The sequence below is a fragment of the Schistocerca piceifrons genome, chromosome 5, assembly GCF_021461385.2.
Source record: "Schistocerca piceifrons isolate TAMUIC-IGC-003096 chromosome 5, iqSchPice1.1, whole genome shotgun sequence".
NCBI lineage: Eukaryota > Metazoa > Arthropoda > Insecta > Orthoptera > Acrididae > Schistocerca > Schistocerca piceifrons.
Window position 1 is genome coordinate 670,730,545 of NC_060142.1, and position 19,943 is coordinate 670,750,487.

The 19,943-nt window shown below is 39.7% G+C and overlaps 1 protein-coding gene across 4 annotated transcripts in view; it reads right to left on the reverse strand.

Annotated features, from left to right (window-relative positions):
• The window catches only part of LOC124798011 (BLOC-1-related complex subunit 8 homolog), a 130,503-nt gene extending 122,125 nt beyond the window's left edge, over positions 1–8,378 (reverse strand). For all 4 annotated transcript variants that reach the window (XR_007016910.1, XR_007016908.1, XR_007016909.1 and 1 more), the window contains exons 1-2: positions 8,143–8,378; positions 7,784–7,961 (exon numbers count right to left, since the gene is read on the reverse strand). Coding sequence is in view for 1 of the 4 variants with exons in the window: in XM_047261209.1 (XP_047117165.1) it covers positions 7,784–7,961; positions 8,143–8,194 (230 nt within the window). In the remaining 3 variants the exon portion in view is untranslated. The remainder of the gene's footprint in view (positions 1–7,783; positions 7,962–8,142) is intronic.
• Positions 8,379–19,943: the final 11,565 nt, after the last annotated feature.

Sequence of the window (19,943 nt, forward strand, 5' to 3'; positions counted from 1 at the left end):
CTCCCTTTCACAATATGAAATTATCATTCCTTTACAAATGTTCCAAGATTATATATTGTTTGCAAGAAGTTTATTATTTGTTTGCTTCCTGGTAGTTTCCATTCCATGATCTGTTATGGCAATCTTTCCTCGGACATCTTTTTCATATGCTCATATCATATGAACTGTTTTTCTTCCACAAAATCAAAACCCAAGCTTGTGACACTCATTTTCTTCCTAATGACTTCATTTCTGACCATTTCCCCATCCATATATCTTTGCAGCTGTTCTCCAAAAGCCCATCACAGTTGCTATCAATCTTTTAATCGAACGGTATCTAACTGTCCGTACTCCTGAGCCGTATGCCACAATGCTTCTAACAACTGTTTTCACAATTTTTTGTTAGTTTCCTTTCAACTCTGTTGATTCCATAAAATACTGTTTAATGTTCCAATAGTGAAATTTCCATAATTTGTTCTTGAAATAATTTCCTTATCTTGTTTAACATCTTGTGTGATATTTCTCCCAGGTACAGGGGTTGGACAAAAATATGGAAACACCATGAGAAATGCATGCTTGAATATAAATGCGGATGCAATCCATACCTGCAGATGGCACTGTTGTATATGACCACAAATGAGACCTATGCAATGTCTTCAATAGTTGATAAGTGTCAGCCATGGTCAGAACAGTGTTCTGTGTAGTTGTCAATGCATTATGAAGGAGCTAAGTGAATTCAAAGATGGGCAAATTATTGGTGCTTGTATGGTGGTTGCTTCTGTAACCAAAACTAGCCAAGGTGTTAGGTATTTCAAAGAGCCACAGTATCAAAGACCTGTACTGCATACAGGGAAAGCAGAAAAAATATTATCCGTTAAGTCACAACATGGACAAAACTGTTGTTGAGTGATGGTGACAGCTGGTTATTGAAAAGGACTGTAATGAAAAATAAGAGGACAACTGCTGCAAAGTAATTTCAGAACTGAAGTTGTACTTGTGAACCCTGTCAACATAAAAACAACACAAAAAAGAGGAGCTTCACAAGCAGGGACTTGCAGGGTGAACAAGAATTCCTAAACCACTCATCATTTGCTGCCTGTAACACAAAAACGTAATGCTGATGCCTTTCAACGCGGACTATGGAGCAATGCAATAATGTCATTTGGCCAGACGAATCTCATTTCACACAGCTTCCATTTTCTAGCTGAGTTTACATCCCAAGAGTGAGACATGGGGGAGGGGAAGAGGGTGGTTTGGTCATGATTTGGGCAGCTGTACCTTACTCTGCAAGGCCGTTTCACCGTCACAGATTATGTGACTATTTTGGCTGACCATGTCCATCCCATGGCATAAAGTTTGTTCCTAAATGGTGATGCTGTGCTTCAAGATGAGAGGGCCTTTGTCCACATGGCAGCTTTGTCCTGAACTAGTTTTGTGAGCAGAAAGATTCACCAGATTTCATTATTATTAAGCCTTCAAGGTCTACTTTGGAGAGAGGGGTACATAATGAGTATCTACCTTCACCATCATTACCTCAATTTGTTACTATTTTGCAGGAAGAATGGTATAAGATTCTCTTGAAAACTATGCAGGAACTGTATTTATCCATTTCGAGATGACTGGAAGCTCTTTTGAATGCTTTCCTTCACAGCATTAGACATGGTAATTTGTTGTTTTTGTGGTGTTTCCACATTTTTGTTCACCCCTGTATTTGTACTCTTCAGTATGCATGATCGGTCCCGTCCCTTCTACCCATGTCAAACTGTGATATGCTCCTCCCATTACCATGTGTTTTGTTTCCTTCATGTCAACCTGAAGGCCCCATTTTTTAAATATTTTTGTATTTATTTCCTGGTAATATATTCAACGTCTTCATCATCTTGTGCCGAGATGAGCTGCTCATCAGCAAATCATCATGAATATATAGTACCACAATTTATTATTAGTCCCATGTTCTTACATGTTTACTTTTTTTTCCAAACAGATCCTGAATTGCTTTAAATTATGATAGGATTAATAACATACAAATCTAAAGCCTTCCACAAAATTGCAAGAAGTATAGTTTGAAAATGGTGTCACTAAAAATGATGGTAATTACAGAAAAATTAATTTTAGGCATAAATGAACGTATGACCTAGGACACCAGCACCAGCACTGAAGATGGCTCAGTTCTGAAAAGTTGAATTTTATAAACATATTTGACTGGTGAAGACACTATATGTTTTAGAGATACTGTATAAGTACCAATTTGAAATACTGTCTGGGGAGCAGGAACTGAAAGTGAGAGACTGCTGTCATTAACATAAAAACAGAATAGGTGGTGTCTTAAGTCATTGACCTAGAGAACACCCACTGTAAGTGATTGTATGTTCAATGTGAATTTAATTCTCAGATTCTGATTGTTAGTCAGAGTTATGTCCACTGACTGATTCCTATTTTATAGTTAAGATTGTAAACAAAGATTTTTAACTATCTTTGTTATACTGTCATCTTCTGATTGTACCAATAAGATATTGTGTCGCATTGTAACTAATGACTTCATAAATCAGAATTTATCCCTCCCACAAATTTAACCATGGCTATTGTCGTAATACCACTTCCAAAGAAACCGTGCTGAAGCGTAGAGAGGAGGTTCGAATTTTCCAAGACAGCCTGAGAAGGCTGGCAGTAATGATATAGTCCTATAGTTACCCCACTTCTACAGTATCTCCTGTTTTGTATAGGGGTTTTATTTTGGTAACCTAATTTGTTTTGGAACACTTCTTCTAAAGATGATGTATTTATAATGTGTGATACACATCTGTAAATTACACTAGCACTACATATAGAAACTGACCCTAATCCAAGAAAAATTACATTATATTTTATTAATGTTAGAACTATTAGCATGGCTGTAAACTTCATCATCACTGATCTTCCTTCAAGTCAATTTGTTGACTTTTTGCATGCAATGTCTGCTTACATAATCAGCTAATTTCTGATCTCTAATTAAACTTCCTTGATTTTCCCTTCAGGTTATATCACATGGATTTTGGTATGTTTCATTGCTAATGATATTCCACATGGCTTTAGATTTGTTTTGTGCACTTTCATTTTGTCTTTGTGCATTTACTTAGCTTTCGGAGTTGCACGGTAACTGTTTATACATGTAGTGACTTGAGGGTCTCTGTTTATTTTTTTGTGCTAATTTAGACATTTCAGAGTTTGGCTCAAGACATATGCCCTGAGTTATCAACTATTTGTAGTCTCCTGTTAACAAAGTAATTTTCGTCAGTTATCTGTGGGGAAACCTTTCAGAAAGATATAGAAATGTCACTGAGTAATTGATGAATGCTTTATTGGTTGTTGAGTGTAAGTATATTGGTTTCCATGTCTATTTTCATTAGTAAGTCTAAGATGTGTTATTCAGTGCTGTAATGTTTTTCATAGTGCCAACAGTTCCTAGTTGTCCGGGATAACAAAGAATATAGTCTCTCTCTCTCTCTCTCTCTCTCTCTCTCTCACACACACACACACACACACACACACACACACACACGTTAGGTGACTTTTTGGTTTCGTTTGCGAGTGTGGCATCGTGTGTGAATTTTGGTAAATTGCTTTTTTTATGTCTTTGGTAGGTGTGGATATGACTGACAAAGGTCAACAGTTTTTAGTTGTCAGTTATAATGGGGGACAGTGCGTTGTCTCTAATAAAATTTCTTCAACTATTCAGATTTTTGGATGAAGTCGTGAAGTGTTCAGTATGTCGTGAAGAAATGAGGCTTCCTTAAAGTTCCGGTGTCTCGGACTAGGGACGGCTGTATGTGGAGATGTCGTAAGGATAACAAGTCAAGGGAAGTGTTCGATCCCAATGTGTGGCTGTGAATGTTGGTATCGGTATCGGGAGATGTTTTTGAGCTATACAGGGTGTTACAAAAAGGTACGGCCAACTTTCAAGAAACATTCCTCACACACAAATAAAGAAAAGATGTTATGTGGACATGTGTTCGGAAACGCTTAATTTCCATGTCAGAGCTCATTTTAGTTTCGTCAGTATGTTCTTCCACCTACACTCAATGGAGCACATTATCATGATTTCATGCAGGATACTCTACCTTTGCTGCTAGAACATGTGCCTTTACAAGTACGACACAACATGTGGTTCATGCACGATGGAGCCCCTGCACATTTCAGTCCAACTGTTGCACATTTCAGTCGAAGTGTTCGTACGCTTCTCAACAACAGATTCGGTGACCGATGGATTGGTAGAGGTGGACCAATTCCGTGGCCTCCATGCTCTCCTGACCTCAACCCTCTTGACTTTCATTTATGGGGGCATTTGAAAGCTCTTGTCTACACAACCCCGGTACCAAATGTAGAGACTCTTTGTGCTCGTATTGTGGATGGCTGTGATACAATACGCCATTTTCCAGGGCTGCATCAGCGATTCCATGCGACAGAGGGTGGATGCATGTATCCTCGCTAACGGAGGACATTTTGAACATTTCCTGTAACAAAGTGTTTGAAGACACGCTGGTACGTTCTGTTGCTGTGTGTTTTCATTCCATGATTAATGTGATTTGAAGAGAAGTAATAAAATGAGCTCTCCCATGGAAAGTAAGCATTTCCGGACACATGTCCACATCACATATTTTCTTTCTTTGTGTGTGAGGAATGTTTCCTGAAAATTTGGCCGTACCTTTTTGTAACACCCTGTATAGGTCAAGGGAACTGTTAGGCCCTAATTTATGGGATCGGGAGCTGCTGTTGAGCTATATGGGTCAAGGGAAGTGTCCGATTCCAGATGATATTGTGTTTGGTGGTATTTGGGGAGTTTTGTGATGTAGGCTTTTTCGTCATTTTGCGTGGTTTTGTATGGGGGTGGGAGTCTCAATTTGTTTATATTTAGTTTGTCCCCACCCAAAAACCCCGTATTTCCCGCACTTGTCCTGTTAGTGTCATTGGGCTTTTTGCGGAATGTGTGTGTTTTTTTAAATGTATTTTCGTCCTCATAATGTGTACGTAACAATTTTATATGCACCATATTGGAATCGTGGTTTATGGTCATTTCCGCCATATTTGTCACGTGTGTGTGTGTGTGTGTGTGTGTGTGTGTGTGTGTGTGTGTGTGTGTGTGTGTGTGTGTGTGCACTGGTGTGGAGGGAATGGAGATATAGAGGGAGGGTTGAAGAATTGTGGCTGATGGTCGAGAGGGAGAGTCAGCGAGCACAGGGAATAGGTATGTGAAATCGGAAAACCTCATACTGGCACAGTCATGGTAGTTTTGCCTAGCACTCTATGACATGGAGAAGTAGATTATGAGGGGAGACACAATTAAGAAAGAGGGAGACTGCAGAGAGAACAGTGTGAGTGCAGAAAGAGTTAAGTGTGAATCATGGAGAAAGTTGGTAGTGATGGGTGTGGGATGGGGCTAGCAGAGATTAAAGCCAAGAAGGTTACAAGACTGAAGGAAGTGTTATAAAGATAGTTATCAAGAAGCAGGTGTTGGGTGGAAAGACCCAGATGGCCCAGGTTGTGAAGCACTTACTGAAGTCTAGAATGTTGTGCTTGGCAGTATATTCTGCCACTGGCTGGTTCACTCTGCTCTCAGGTGGACAGCTGGCTAGTGGTCTGGCTCACATAAAATGGTGAGCAGAAGTTATGGAAGAGTTGGTATATGGTATGGCTGCTTTTTCAGGTAGTCCTGCTTCTGGCAGGACAAGATATGCTTGTGGCAGGACTGGAGAGGCACATGTGGGTGGATGTATCAGTGAGTTGTCACTTTTATTTCTTCCATCATTTTCACTACATTAATATTAATTACGATATTAATTACACTCTTCTAATATAGGTGAACCAGGGCAGCCTTCAGATTTTTAAGAAACATATTTCAAACTCATGAGGATGATCTATTTATTGCCAGTATTATTGCATCTTCCTAATATCAGTTCTTAGGTCTAAAGTAGATTACTCAAAATACTGTCAAACATTGAAAAAAGAAAGTTATTTTTGTGATTTTATAATTTACATACAAATTACATTGTTTCAGAAGACTTTACAGAAACAGTAATAGGCTACATTAAAATAATTCATACATGTGTGTTCCGATTCATCACTGCGGCACCAGCTTTCAATAAAATATATGTGAAATCTTTCTAAAAGTCCTTAATGGAACTTCTCTCGCACTTTCCACCTAAGGCACTATTTTTTACTGAGAACATTTTGCCGATCAACAATTTTTGGCTCCACTTCTTTACTTTGTGTAATCATAACAACAAAAATCATTCCTGCTGACATACCAGTTTCCTTAACCCTGTTGAGGACCACTGCCTGACACTTAGAGCATGGCATTCAGTTGCTATTATTCCTGATTCCTCACTTGCTACTGCATGATCATTATGCAGCAATGGCTTCCCAATCCTCATAGATCCCTATCAGATTGTGACTTATGAAGTACCGACAGATAACAATGAAGGTGATGATGCTACTGCTAGTGATGCGTGGTCTTATGAAGAGGCTGTAGCCACTTCAGAAGGTTTTCCTCTTCGTGTGCCTTGTCTGTGTCTGCTGTAGGCGCTTTCTTGTCTCCTGTCTTGCTGTAACAGCCTGCAATGCATTTCTTACATTCACTGATTTACTGTGCTGCATCTGCTAAGTGTTCTGGCGCTATCTTTTACTGTGGCTGCATTTCTATTCACATATTTCAGTCCATTGCATGGAGAAAATATGTTTGCAGCAGTATGTGATCTCTTGAGTCTTTTGTTTTAGTTTTTCTATTTAAATGTGGGCCGTGTCTCGTGTAGTCACCTCTGCTTACACAAATGCAATACCCAAAACTCATGTTTATGAATGATACAAAATTGTTTTTACATAGTTAATTAATTTTGCTAATTGATTCTCAGTTTACAAGGCCAGCATCAGACTAAACATCAATTAAATTAAGATTGTCAGAAAGTACTATAATGCAATGAATGAAGTTGAGATGACTTACTTCTGACAGCAGCTCATCAACACCATTAGTAACCCCTACAACAACAACTCATTATTGCAACTTTTACCACCAATATTTTCTGTCACTTTATCCGGTTGAGCACTCAGAGCATTTGCTCATGTCTGTGGCATATTCATGTTGAACAGGGTAGTCAACTTCTGAATGCATCTGTTCAAGAAAAAAAATTGTTATCTTTCACTATTTCTGTTGCTGGTTCCTTGTTCTGATTTAATTATCATTTCTGTTTCTTTTGTGCATTCAGATTCCTCCTGATTCAGTACTTGGAAACTGTTCCTAATGACATCATTGAAGAATAATTTGGAATGCAATTTGGTCTATAGTTTATTGACCTTATAATTTATTTCTTACACTTTTGTTCATTTGATGGAGTGTCCGTTGCTATGATTTTCAACAGTTCTACCTCTAGAGTCATCCTCTATATAGCTGCATTTAGGCCAAAATACCCCATTGCATGTAATACCTAATTTACGAAATAGTATCTACAAATTGAGGCTAAAAATCCATAGACATGATAAATTTAATTATAATGTTGGATAGCTTCTGCTTAAAGAGCTTGAAGAAGACTCAATTAAAGCACAGTACAGCATCAGACTAAATGTCAGAGAAAGCAGGCGTTGAGATTAGTCGCATTAAAGTGTGCGTTAACGTAAGGTCAACTAATATAGAAGATTGAAATGTGAATCAATGTTTCACACGATTTTTTTCGCCAGAATTTATTTCGGCTTGCGAGTTCGAAAGTACTTTCGCGGTCTGAGAGACTACACCTCGGAGTTACGTGCTAAATTGAAGTCTGAATGTGCAACAACTTACCCAACGCCATATTCGACATCGTAGCATCGGCCTTGCAGTTCATGATGAAGCTTTGTGACTTCCACTCGTTTTTCGACCATTGGTGGTAACGCTTTCCTAACATGTTCTTGGAGGCGATAAAAGGCCAAGGAAGGCTCATTGGCAACAATGTGCATATTTTCTGATATTCTCTCCGTTGCTGCGTCAATAATGAAATATATTTCGCAAAATGTCAGATCTTAAAATAATTTTCTGTATTTATTAAAAAGCATATTGAAGTTTAATTATACTTATCGGTACATTAGCCTACACCTAGACATCGATACACCACAATGTGCAAAAATTCTACACTGTAAAATCAACCACTTTACAATTCACACCTTTCTTGACTTTTATATCCAATTCAGGATCAGAAATATTGTGAGCAGACATTATTGTCTCAGCAGATTTCGAAGAATTACAGAGTACAAATACTCTATAAAGTCAACGGCCTGAGTGTAAACTTAAACCACCCTCTAAATAAAATCCGCAGTGGACTCAGAAACATAAACAAATCACCCCGAATTCCGTCTGCTCTCAATGACAGCAGACAACACATTGCTAATATCAAAGATTTTAATAATACAAAGTACTACAGTGCTATTTTATTCATGGAGGTCTCCAGGATTTTATTACTCTTACTTTATATCTTTGCCCAGTATTCAATGTATACATTTGCTGAGAAATGTTAACGGAGTAACAGTAAATGAATTTTAATGAGCATTATAGTTTTCACTTAAGATATGTGGTTCAATTTGATTTATTTATTCATCTAGAGATCATCTCACAACGGTACAGGATTTGGCATCATAATACAATGAAAATAAATAGTTACAGATATAGGCGTACACACATATAAAATATAAAGGATGATTTTATGAAGATAAGAGGTAGATCTACTCTTAACTGCAGGCGTTTCACAAAACCTGAAGGTTGGTATCTGTTTCCAAGACATATACTAAGGAGCTTGCACTTCACATCTGATCAAGAATATGTAAAGGCTATATATTGTCAGCGTTTTCTTGACTCATAAACATCTACTTTTGTCATCGCTAGTCAGCATAGTCGGATGTGCAAGCCTTTGGCTGTATTTGCTGTCACCAAGAAACTTCATTGCTCATTTGCTTTTTCTTTTTTTACATAGTAATAGTAAGCCAAGTTTGTATTCACTGCTCAGAGCACTGAGGTTATAAACTACGGCACTGCCGATACGAATGGTAGACTCGTCCACAAATTAATACACGACGTGAATTGAGAACCTAACAGATGCCGTGGATGAAGCGAAAGTCGTTGTAACAAACAAAAAAGGAAAACCTAAAAAATGCAGTAGAATAGGGTTAAAAGTAGTTTTGCAGATAGAGCCTGAGAAGATAATACAGATCAGAAGTTAGGTGAATAAAATGTGGGGCAAACTAATGACTTCATTTATATCAATACGCTGAAAACCACTGTGATGTACATGACAGAAGATACATCCCATTGTATCAATTGTTAGGCTTTCTTCCCGTTGATTCGACGAATGAAGCGTGAGAGGAATGGTTATTTTAATGCCCCTGTGCGTGCTGTAATTATTCTAATCATGTCCTTACGATCCGTACGTGAGCGATACATAGTAGGTTGTAGTATATTCCTAGAGTTTGTTAGTAGTTTACGTCTATCTGCAAGAGTTTGACGGTTCAGTTTCTTTAGCATCTCTGTAACACACTCCCTCAATCAAACGAATCTGTGATCACTCATGCTGCGCTTTTCTGTATATGTTCAATATCCCTTGTTAGTTCTGTTTAATACTAGTCCCACACACTTGAGCAATATTCGTGAATGAGTCACATGCATGATTCGAAAGCAATTCCCTTTGTAGACCGATTGTATTTCTCCAGTATTCTACCAATGAACTGAAGCCTACCACCTGCTTTACTAAGAACTGAGCCTACATGCTCATTCCATTTCATATCCCTATAAAGAGTTACACTCATTTATTTGCATGAGTTGGTGAATCCCGACTGTGACTCACTGATCTTATAGTCGTAGGATACCACAAAACAGTGGAAACGTTAATAATAAATCTAACACTTCTTACAGTATCATTAATTTGGAACGCTGTGGAAGAAATGCCAACCATCTACTGCAACTCACTATTCGCTTGTGGCTCACTCAGATGTTTCCTGGCCTCTGGATTGGAAAACTATGTACAAGTTCTGACGACGTGACAGAATTTAAAGCATCGTATTGTTGCAGCATGTGCAACAATGTCGAAGGGATCTAGTCAGTCTGTCCAGAAATTCTTGCATCTGCGACTGTGCAGAGCTGGAACCTATCGTGCTGTTAGACACATCTATGCATATCAGGTGGTACTAACCCCAGGAGTGCTGGTAGCACTTCAGTACCCTTTACCCACTAAAGTTTCTTCAATGAAGTAAGGACCTATTACATAGTCTTCAGTAATCCACATTACCACTGATTTTCAATGTACCCCAGCCAGTGCAGATTCTCAGCAGCCCAGTAATACTTATTTCTTACATTCAGGTTTCTATCGTCTGGAAAGGTAGCCTCATTGGTAAAGAAAATTGCATGAAGAAACGACCTATTGTCCTGAATTCACATCATGATTCCTTGCACTTTCACCAATCACATTGGTTAATCACTTGGAGAAGTGGCAGGAAGGCCATAACTACAGTAACAGGGACCCTAAGGCAAGTATCCAATGTGAGTCACCCACCCCCTCTTCCATTGCATCCCCTACCCCTTCTTCTACTCCTAACCCTTCCCTCCTTCCCTCCATCATACCATACAATCTCTTAGGCTGCTCTCCTCTCATTTGCGCCAGAAAAACTTTTCCTACAAACGGACTAGTTTATGACCTTAGCAATATTTACCCTGATATATCAAGAAGTGAACCAGCTTCTCACAAACTAAGTTGTTCGAGCCACAGAGGGTGGCCAATGGTTGTTGACAAAGGGTTCTCATACAGAATTGTAGGAAATAGTGTAGGAGATGTAGGAGAAGATTCACCACAAGAACCTTTCAACTTGCCCATCAAATGCACTCTTTGAAGAATACAAAAAGTTTCTAGAAATCTTTATTTAATTCGCACAAAGCCCTTCTTATTGCCAGGTAATATATTAAATCATTATTAATTACAGCACAGGACAATATCTGAGACAATGAAGTAATATCTAACACAATATTACAAGATAAAACAGAATGAAAAGTCTGTTTGGAAGAAGTGTGTAGATAATAATATCCATCTTAAAATATAAACTGCTAATGAAAAAATTAATTTTGTCTTATTTAAATTATTTTTCCTCACTTTTGTCTCTTCGAAATGGTCAAGAATATTTAAAAAAAATAAATTTCGTGCTCTTTCATTTTCTGTCAATAGCAGGCCCTACTGCCTAACCAGTTAACGCTTTCTGACTCATTTCAGAACATAAGTAGTTTTTCCATCAGTCAAAGGTACTTCGGATAATAAGGACAGCTGACTTAATGACAGGATAGCTGGATGCCAACGAGCTATGTTTTACTAATAAAAGCTCTGCTAAGTCTTGCCCACCAGATAGTTTCAGTATTTGTATTCTGACTGAAATTCTTATCAATAATACCCGTTGTACCAGAAATCTTCAATTATAATTGTAAAGCTAGTGCTTCAATTTTTAAAAAAAATTACATCACAGCTGATCGCTATTAACAAAGGTTGTATTATTCCGTATGTGTCCATAACTTCCTTCATTTTGTGGAACACTTATTTAGTTGGAATAACTTATGTCAATCACTGGGTAAAAATGTAGCATCAAGTCAAGTTATTAGCTCTGCCAGCTTCATGTCATTTCATACCTCGCTGAAGCACTTCTTTATTCTTTTAATCCATTTGTTAAGAAATTTACACTTGATGCCTCATATTTCAAGGATATTGAAAGCATTTTTTTCAAATACTCTTTGGTGTTTCTGATGCTTGATATTTCTGATAGTGTCGTTCCTAAGAGTTCTTATGCAGCAGCAACGTCCTATGTGCTATTATGAACTTTTTATTACTTTGCACTGAATTAAAAGGATGTTAACAAAGGTATGATATCTTGTTTTATTGTAGTGCCTACTACGCATTTCACTCTTCACATCTTATTGATAAGAATTTTGTTTTTCAGAGCCATAAGAGGAGGAGGAGGATATTGGTGTTTAACGTCCCGTCGACAAGGAGGTCATTAGAGACGGAGCACAAGCTCGGATTAGGGAAGGATGGGGAAGGAAGTCGACCATGCCTTTTCAAAGGAACCATCCCGGCATTTGCCTGGAGTGATCTAGGAAAATCATGGAAAACCTAAATCAGGATGGCCGGACGCGGGATTGAACCGTCGTCCTCCCGAATGCTCAGAGCCATAAGAATATCAAAGAATATCTCTTCAGATGGCATCATATCCCTAAGTCAAATGTGTGGGATTTGAAGTGAAGCATTAAGTGAAGTGTAGTGTTATGCACGTAAGTGATTACTCCACACAGTGATAACCTTTGACACAACATTTCTTTGCTTTATATTTGATCTCTGTTTTGTAATTATTCTGTTGTCAGATTGCCTTCGTAAAAAACGCCTAATGAGTTAAACGATGTTTCAAAAGTTGCAATAAAGTGAAATTATTAAACCTACAACAGTTGTTGACACATGGTATGCAACAGCCACTGATGCCTCATATCATGTCACATCACGTTAAGGGAGGAACATCCACATTAACCACTTTGTGCATCTTTCATGTTCTCGTCACCATAACACTGTGATATCGGAATCGCCACCAACTGCAGCGATTCCTGTAGCCATAGTAATCAATTGCGTGATGGTAAAACAGCCACTGTTTTGGCAAAAGAATTCTGTTCTGAAGTTCATGCAGTTATAAATCCAGTGTGCCTAACACACGTAACAGCAAATGGTATAAAGTATAGTTACATTGTCGCAGCACTCAACAAACATATCGCCACGGATGTGCAAGACATTCTGCCAAGTACTGATCGCTACACAACTATCAAAAACGTCCTGATTACTCACGTCTCGCAGTCAAAGGTGAAGAGCTTGGAGAAGCTACTAAGCACTGAAGAGCTCAGCGATCGAATCCATCAAGGCTACTGTGCCACTTGCACATGTTAGCGAGCAACACTGTTAACGAAGACATCCTGCAGAATATTTGGTTATCATACCTGCCACCTGATGCACGTAGGAGATTAACAGTGTGTGCTGGTGATCTTGATGCAAGGATGGCATAGTAGAGATGTATCAATCCATATGCGTTGCCACAGTCCCAGGCAGATAACACTCTCAGCACATTACAAGCGCAGATCGTCGAACTCATTTCGAAATTTGCTACAAACTCAGAGTATCAATCACCAAATACGTCGCCACCACCCACCAGAAAAGCACAGCTGCTCACCTTCATCAGCAAGAGTCTACTGGCACCACTGATGGTTTGGCTCCAATGTTTGGAAGTGCAGTCCACCATGCAAGAAGGGAAATGCAACACAAAGTCAGTGATGACAGACACTGTTCATAACAGAGTATAATATAAAGCTACAGTAGCTGTAGACACAGGTGCCGACATGTCCGTTTATTCATCCACCTGTTAGCCACGCCACAACTGTGATGACTGCCACTTTTCTGCCGCCAGTGGTTCCACAATCTCAACATATGTTCAAGTCATGTTAATGTTGGATTTAGGTCTGTGACGTATATTCGTGTGACAATTCGTCATAGTAGATATAATGCACCTCTTCCTATCATTCAATGGACTCCTGCCTGACCTCTGTCATTGGTGCCTCCTTGACACCACTACAGCCTGGTAAGCCAAGGGTTGGTACGTCATGTGGATGAGACTGTGATGTGGATGGTAACTGGTGACTCTCCGTTCATAGAGCTCCTCAAGCAGTTCCCAGAGATCACACGCCAGGCACCCATACTAGCATCTGTGCAGCACTCGACGTTACACTATATATTAACCATAACAGAACCATCACTTCACACTCGACTGTACCACCTGATACTGGGGAAACGGAATGCAGCAAAGCATGAATTCTTGTTCGTGTTTGAGGGAATCTGCCGCCCATTGAGCAGTAGCTAATTATTTCATTTGCGTGTGGTCACAAAGAAGAGATGGCGCCCATACGGAGATTACAGATAGGGAAAGCGTACCACGTCATCTGTGCCATCTAGAATATATCAACAGTTCACCACCCAAATAGTGCATGTCATGGGAAACATGAACGCACCAGCACATGCTCTCTCTTGGATCACTGACATGGTGGTTTTGAAGTTCTTACTGCAGCACAACAGACAGTGGGCTGCTAGACTTGTGATGCAACCATCAGGGCTACTGCTCCATCGTGTTACACTGCCAGCATCAAATACACCTGCTGTATTATTATGTTGCAGCTACCAAACTGCGACCATTTGTGACTGTTGACTTTTGGCAGAAGGCAATCACCTCCTGACATGACGTGTCGCACCCTGGAGTAAGGAGCATTACGAACATGATGATGTGAGCTTTTGTGTCGCCAAACATGACAAATATTTCCAGAATGAGATTTCACTCTGCAGCGGAGTGTGCGCTGATATGAAACTTCCTGGCAGATTAAAACTGTGTGCCGACCGAGACTCGAACTTGGGACCTTTGCCTTTCGCGGGCAAGTGCTCTACCATCTGGGCCACCGAAGCACGACTCACGCCCGGTACTCACAGCTTTACTTCTGCCAGTATCTTGTCTCCTACCTTCCAAACTTTACAGAAGTTCTCCTGCGAACCATGCAGAACTAGCACTCCTGAAATATGACAAATATTGCTAGAAACACATGTTCCAATGTGTAACCTTCCAACGGAACAAAGTTAGTCGGCATGTCAACGCATCTCTTGGTATGTTAATTCCACTGTACCAAAGGTTTGAGCATATCCATCTTTACATTGTCAGACCACTTCCACCACTTTAAGGGTTTACCTATTGTCTTACTGCCACTGATTGTTTGACACGCTGGACAGAGGTGTTCCCTATGGTCGACATAGGCCGAGGAAACAATTGCGATCAATTGCTTCCAGTGATGGATCGCCCATTTCCGTGTATCACTACGAATTACAACAGACTAAGGAAGGCAATGTGAGTCATACCTGTTCAAATCACTCTCTGTCCTACTGAGTATGAAACGTATTAGAACCACAACTTACAACCCAGCAGCGAATGGCTTTGTGGAGTGAATGCACTGGCAATTGAAAGTGTCTCTTCAGGGTCATAAATCACAGAGTTGGACAGAGAAGTTCACCATCGCTCTCCCGGAACTCTGTGCATCAGTGAACGAAGATTTGTAAGCCACGACCACGGAACTTATATATATGGCCAGCCAATACAACTGTCCAGTGAGTTCTTTAGTAACATGTTAGATGACCACACTGAACAGTCAGACTTCATACACAAGCTACATGCACAAATGTGGCAGCTACATCCTGTAGCTCTGAGGGACCAAAAGACCGATCGCCTCTTTGTTTTCTATTAGCTCTGGAGATGTGATAATGTTTTTGTATGGGATGACACAGTGTGCAAGCCACTGCAGCCACTTTACGACAGACCTTATCCATTATGAATGGACAGGCAAAGACGTTCAAGGTCGACATGATAGGTACACAAACCACCATCACTGTCAACAAGCTCAAATCAGCTTCTAGCACCCCCTACACTGATTCAGATTCAACCACAGATACACCCACCATGAACACAACAAATGCAATAGCTGCTCCGCCACCCAACTCAGATAAGCAGCCAAGGGTTTGGAGGCTACTTCTGTTGACACAGCAGCAGCTTGTATAAGACCCATTGTGACACAGTCTGGGTGACATCCAGTTCAACACAAGATATCGTTGAGACCAAGGGAGAAGTGGTGAAGAGCAGCATTAATTGAAGTTTAGTGTTTCACAAGTAGATGATTACTCCATGCTGTGATTATCTCTTTGATTTATGTTAGCTCCCTATTTTGTAATTATTCTGTTCTAATGAGTTACACTATAGTTTCAAATGTTGCAATGAAATGAACTTACAAACCCACAACAGATTTAGTGGGTTTCATGTTACCTTGTAAATACTCACAGAATATTTTTTTAAATCACACCATTGTAAGGTGGGGTTGACCAGAAAATTTAGAGATATTCTCAACTGTTTTGACAAATGAAACTGGCATGATTAGCTTTTACAGAGTCTTTAAGTAAGGCACTAAATTTAAACCATGGCTTTTACAGTGGTCATGTGCTAAAATTCTATTCTATATGGCACCTAGAACCATTCAAACGCAATATCTCAGATTCCTTTAGCATTAACTATTTAAAAATCTACAAATATTACCAACAAACCCAGAACGTTAAATCCATCGACAGCTTATACTAAAAATGCAACATTGAAAAACATCCCCAATACAGAGGACAATAACAAGATTGGGAAAAGGTATTGAAGGACTATACAAGATTATTTGAAAGTAGACTATTAACAGACATGAAAATAATTGTACAGTAAAGACAGGATGGTCAGATGAAAGGGAGAATGGAGGGAAAAGGAAACACATTTATTTATGCAGCCGGACACAAAGCAATGATAAAGAGACACAATCAAATTAAACTCCAGGGATAGAATGAAAATTACTGAAAACTGGGTGCAGACACATGCATAGTACGAATATAAACACTGTATTTTATAAAACTTGTGTTTAATGAATTAGATTGTCATCGCTGAAAGACATGTTCAGTGATACTGTGAATGTTTCCTCTTAAGGAACACACAGATGAAGAAATTGAGTAAAAACTTTAATGTGGTGAAAAAAGAGGAAACCATCTCATCTAATTAGTAAATATTAACGAACCAGCAATGCTTTGCAATTGTTAAATACGTATAGGAATTAGATAATGTTCTGACCTCCTTTTCCCCTTCTTTTTGTACATTTCCTCCTCTGTCCTCTAGTTGTTTGTCTCCTCCTCCTTCCCTCTATGCATCGCCTCCTTCCCCTTCTCTCTGTCCATCACCTTCTCCCCCCTATCTGTCTCCCTTCTCTCACTGTCCATCTCTTCCTTCCCCATCCCATTGTGGCGTGTGGCAGATGCTCATTTCATTGACAATATAATCGAAAAAAGTAATCTCAGGTTGTCAGAGTTGGCTTTTTTCATCATTAATTATGGTACCATTTGCAGTTAGTACATCAAAAGCTTGTTTGAAGTGAGAATCATGCATATCATTATCCTGGGAAAAGTGAGGAATCAACAAGGTAAGCATAATAGAAGCATACCTTCAACAGGATACCATCTAAAAACTATTGCACGTTTGGGTTGCGTTTTTGAGGCCTTATGACATAAAGAAGGACTTGAACAGGCTGAAAGGTGTGACAATTGCTGTCTTTCACCTATCTTCAACGCTCACTGGTACCTGGTGATAAACTTGTTTTCAATCTAGGAAGCAGAAGACAGACACACCTGTACAGCAGTGAATAAAGTCCTGGATATTCAGCATTGGGTAACTGTCAATTATGGTACATGCACTAACCAGCCTGTAGTCACCACATAAATGTAATGTACCCTTTTTCTTTGATATTAGTTTAATGAGTCGAACCCATGAAACTATCCGAAGGTCTGACTATTTCAGTTTTCAAAAGTTGATTGACTGCTACCATGGCTGTGCAAAACCTGTCTGGCAGGAGCCAGCAATGTCTATGTCAGTCTGCGGAGCTGGCAATGGCTATGTCAGTCTGCAGAGCCAGCATGGTGGGGACCTTGCACACCATTCCATTTGATATGGTGCACTGAGTAAAAAAGACTCACAGACAATCTGTGGGGAGATAGGAGTGTGGGGAGACAGAGGAGATTAGTTGTGCAAGAGGTGTATTATTAACCTCATTACTCTATGAGGTTTGTGTGGGCAGAAGCACTTCCTTGGAGGCCAGTGTAGATGCAGCAGAAGAGTTTTGCACTGGCACAATGGGTGAAGTCAGTCGAGAGTTCTGTAGGTGGTGTTGTGCTATGATGAGCTCCTCAGACGTTTGCTGAGTTGCTAGTCATATTGTTTCCTTCTCCTGTTTCAGGCATAGAGATTCCAGTCAGGTCTCAAAGGTAAGAAACTGCTTTTGTTGGGTTTTAACGAGTGAGTTGATGCAGTCAAGTATATGATGATAATGGTCATCAGTTGGGATGTGCCACTGATTCTCAGTTGGAGAAGATTTAGTACGCACAAACTCCAGGAGGGTCTGGTCAGTGACGCTGGTGACTTCACGACCCATGTTGCATTGAGTCACCGTGCCAATGGAAAGGTCCAGTAGATACCGGGAATGGAGGAGGAAATAGGCACCAGGTACCAGTTTGCTGATATCTGAGAGCAGTAAGTTCTGTATAATCATTATTCTGAACCCCAGGTCCAATGTGTTAGGTTTGTAGCCGTAAATGGTTGTAACCTCCCCCCTCACTTATCGACCTTAATGACAGTGAGAAATTAAACCGCGTGTACCTAATGGAAATTTGGGAAAAGCAATCGTCACCGAAGTTAATCTATCGGTAAAGAGGGAGGAAAGGGTTACATCTAAATGAAAGGAAAAATGCAAATGAAACTGGTGGAAATCAATTTTGAAAAGGGGTAAAGTTAATAAAGAAAGTAAATGTGCGGCCGTTACGTTAACAATTAACTAGCGGTAATTAGATATTTGAGATTTGGGGGAAATCACGGTCGCCAGTCCTATGGACAATTACTATAGTAACTGAAAAAGAAAGGTTATTACACATATAATTAGCACTAGAAGCGTGGCAACTGAAGGTTGACACGTGTAGTGTGAAAATTGAAAGTTTGTCAGAAGTAATAAATTTCGCTACACTCTGACTTAATTTAGCAAAAGAATTAATAAAACCGGAAAATCGAAAATTAATTTAGTGACTGAAGTTAATAGTGAGCTTTCTTTCTGAAGCACATCGAAATCCAGTAAAATACGGTTAGTCTTGGACTACCTCAACAATCATTTCAAAAGCAACTTGACTCTACGCAATTTAGAAACAAGATATTTAACTTTGAACTTGAATTAAATGATTCTGAACTATTAACAATAGTAAAATTTAGTACGTACCAAGCTGAGCTGCAGTCACAGGTAAGCTAAAATATGCTAGCAAAACTCGCACTCTAAATTTGTGCTCGTGTAACCTAAATATTGTAGCCAGCTACTGAACTTTGAAATTAAAGCAGTGAAATCTAATCATATTATTTTAATGCTGGCGTTTGAATTTCAACGACACTCGGGTTCATTTCGGAAAAGGAAAGGACCCTGCTTGGCAATGCAATTGGGACAATGAGCAACAAAGGTTCATGCTAAGTTGCTGTAATTTTGCGAGGCAAATGGAACAATTTGAAAAGCTGAGGTCTGCCATACAGTTCTGAAACTTTACGTGCTTTTAGTCTTCCTTGTTGGTTGATTGAAGGTTTGAAGCCGTCGATCGAGGAGGTGGCGACAGTCACTCATTGTCGGCCGTCGCTGTTGCAGAAGCTGGATGTTGGCGCGCCTTCTTCTCGACACCGTCACCAGGCGAAACGGGCTCTTGATGTGCGCCAGCTAATGCTTCCCGTCCGCGACACCATGTCAGAAACTATCATCGCGAGTCGAGCGCAATTACATGCTGCCAAACCCCGAAAGCGCGGCAACTCGCGGGAGCGTCACACAACACCTGCTCCACTCGCTACTCCCGCCAGACTCTCACTCTCTGCCCGCGCTCCACGCGGCAGAGTTAACACTACCAAAGATCCTACACACTTTGATTCGTCACACGACCTATCGACGTAATCGTTCGATAGCAGTTTTCCCTAGGCAAGACCCAGCGTAAAAATACAAATAATATTTACGAAACAAACCAATTATACATCGACATGAGTGCATAAATATATATATACAAACAGTAAAACAATTACAATATATAAAGAGACAGAAATGTCATATCTTGAGGTAACAAAACAAGGAAAAAAAAATAATAGTACAATAGATGGAAATAGGAGTATATGCATTTCCGGCGTTACACGTGCCCCACATTGTCTGAGGATGTTCGTGTAACGTAAACAGACTCAGAAAATGTCCCAAAAAAGAACCAGCGGAAATGCATATGCTCAAAACATCAACAAAATTT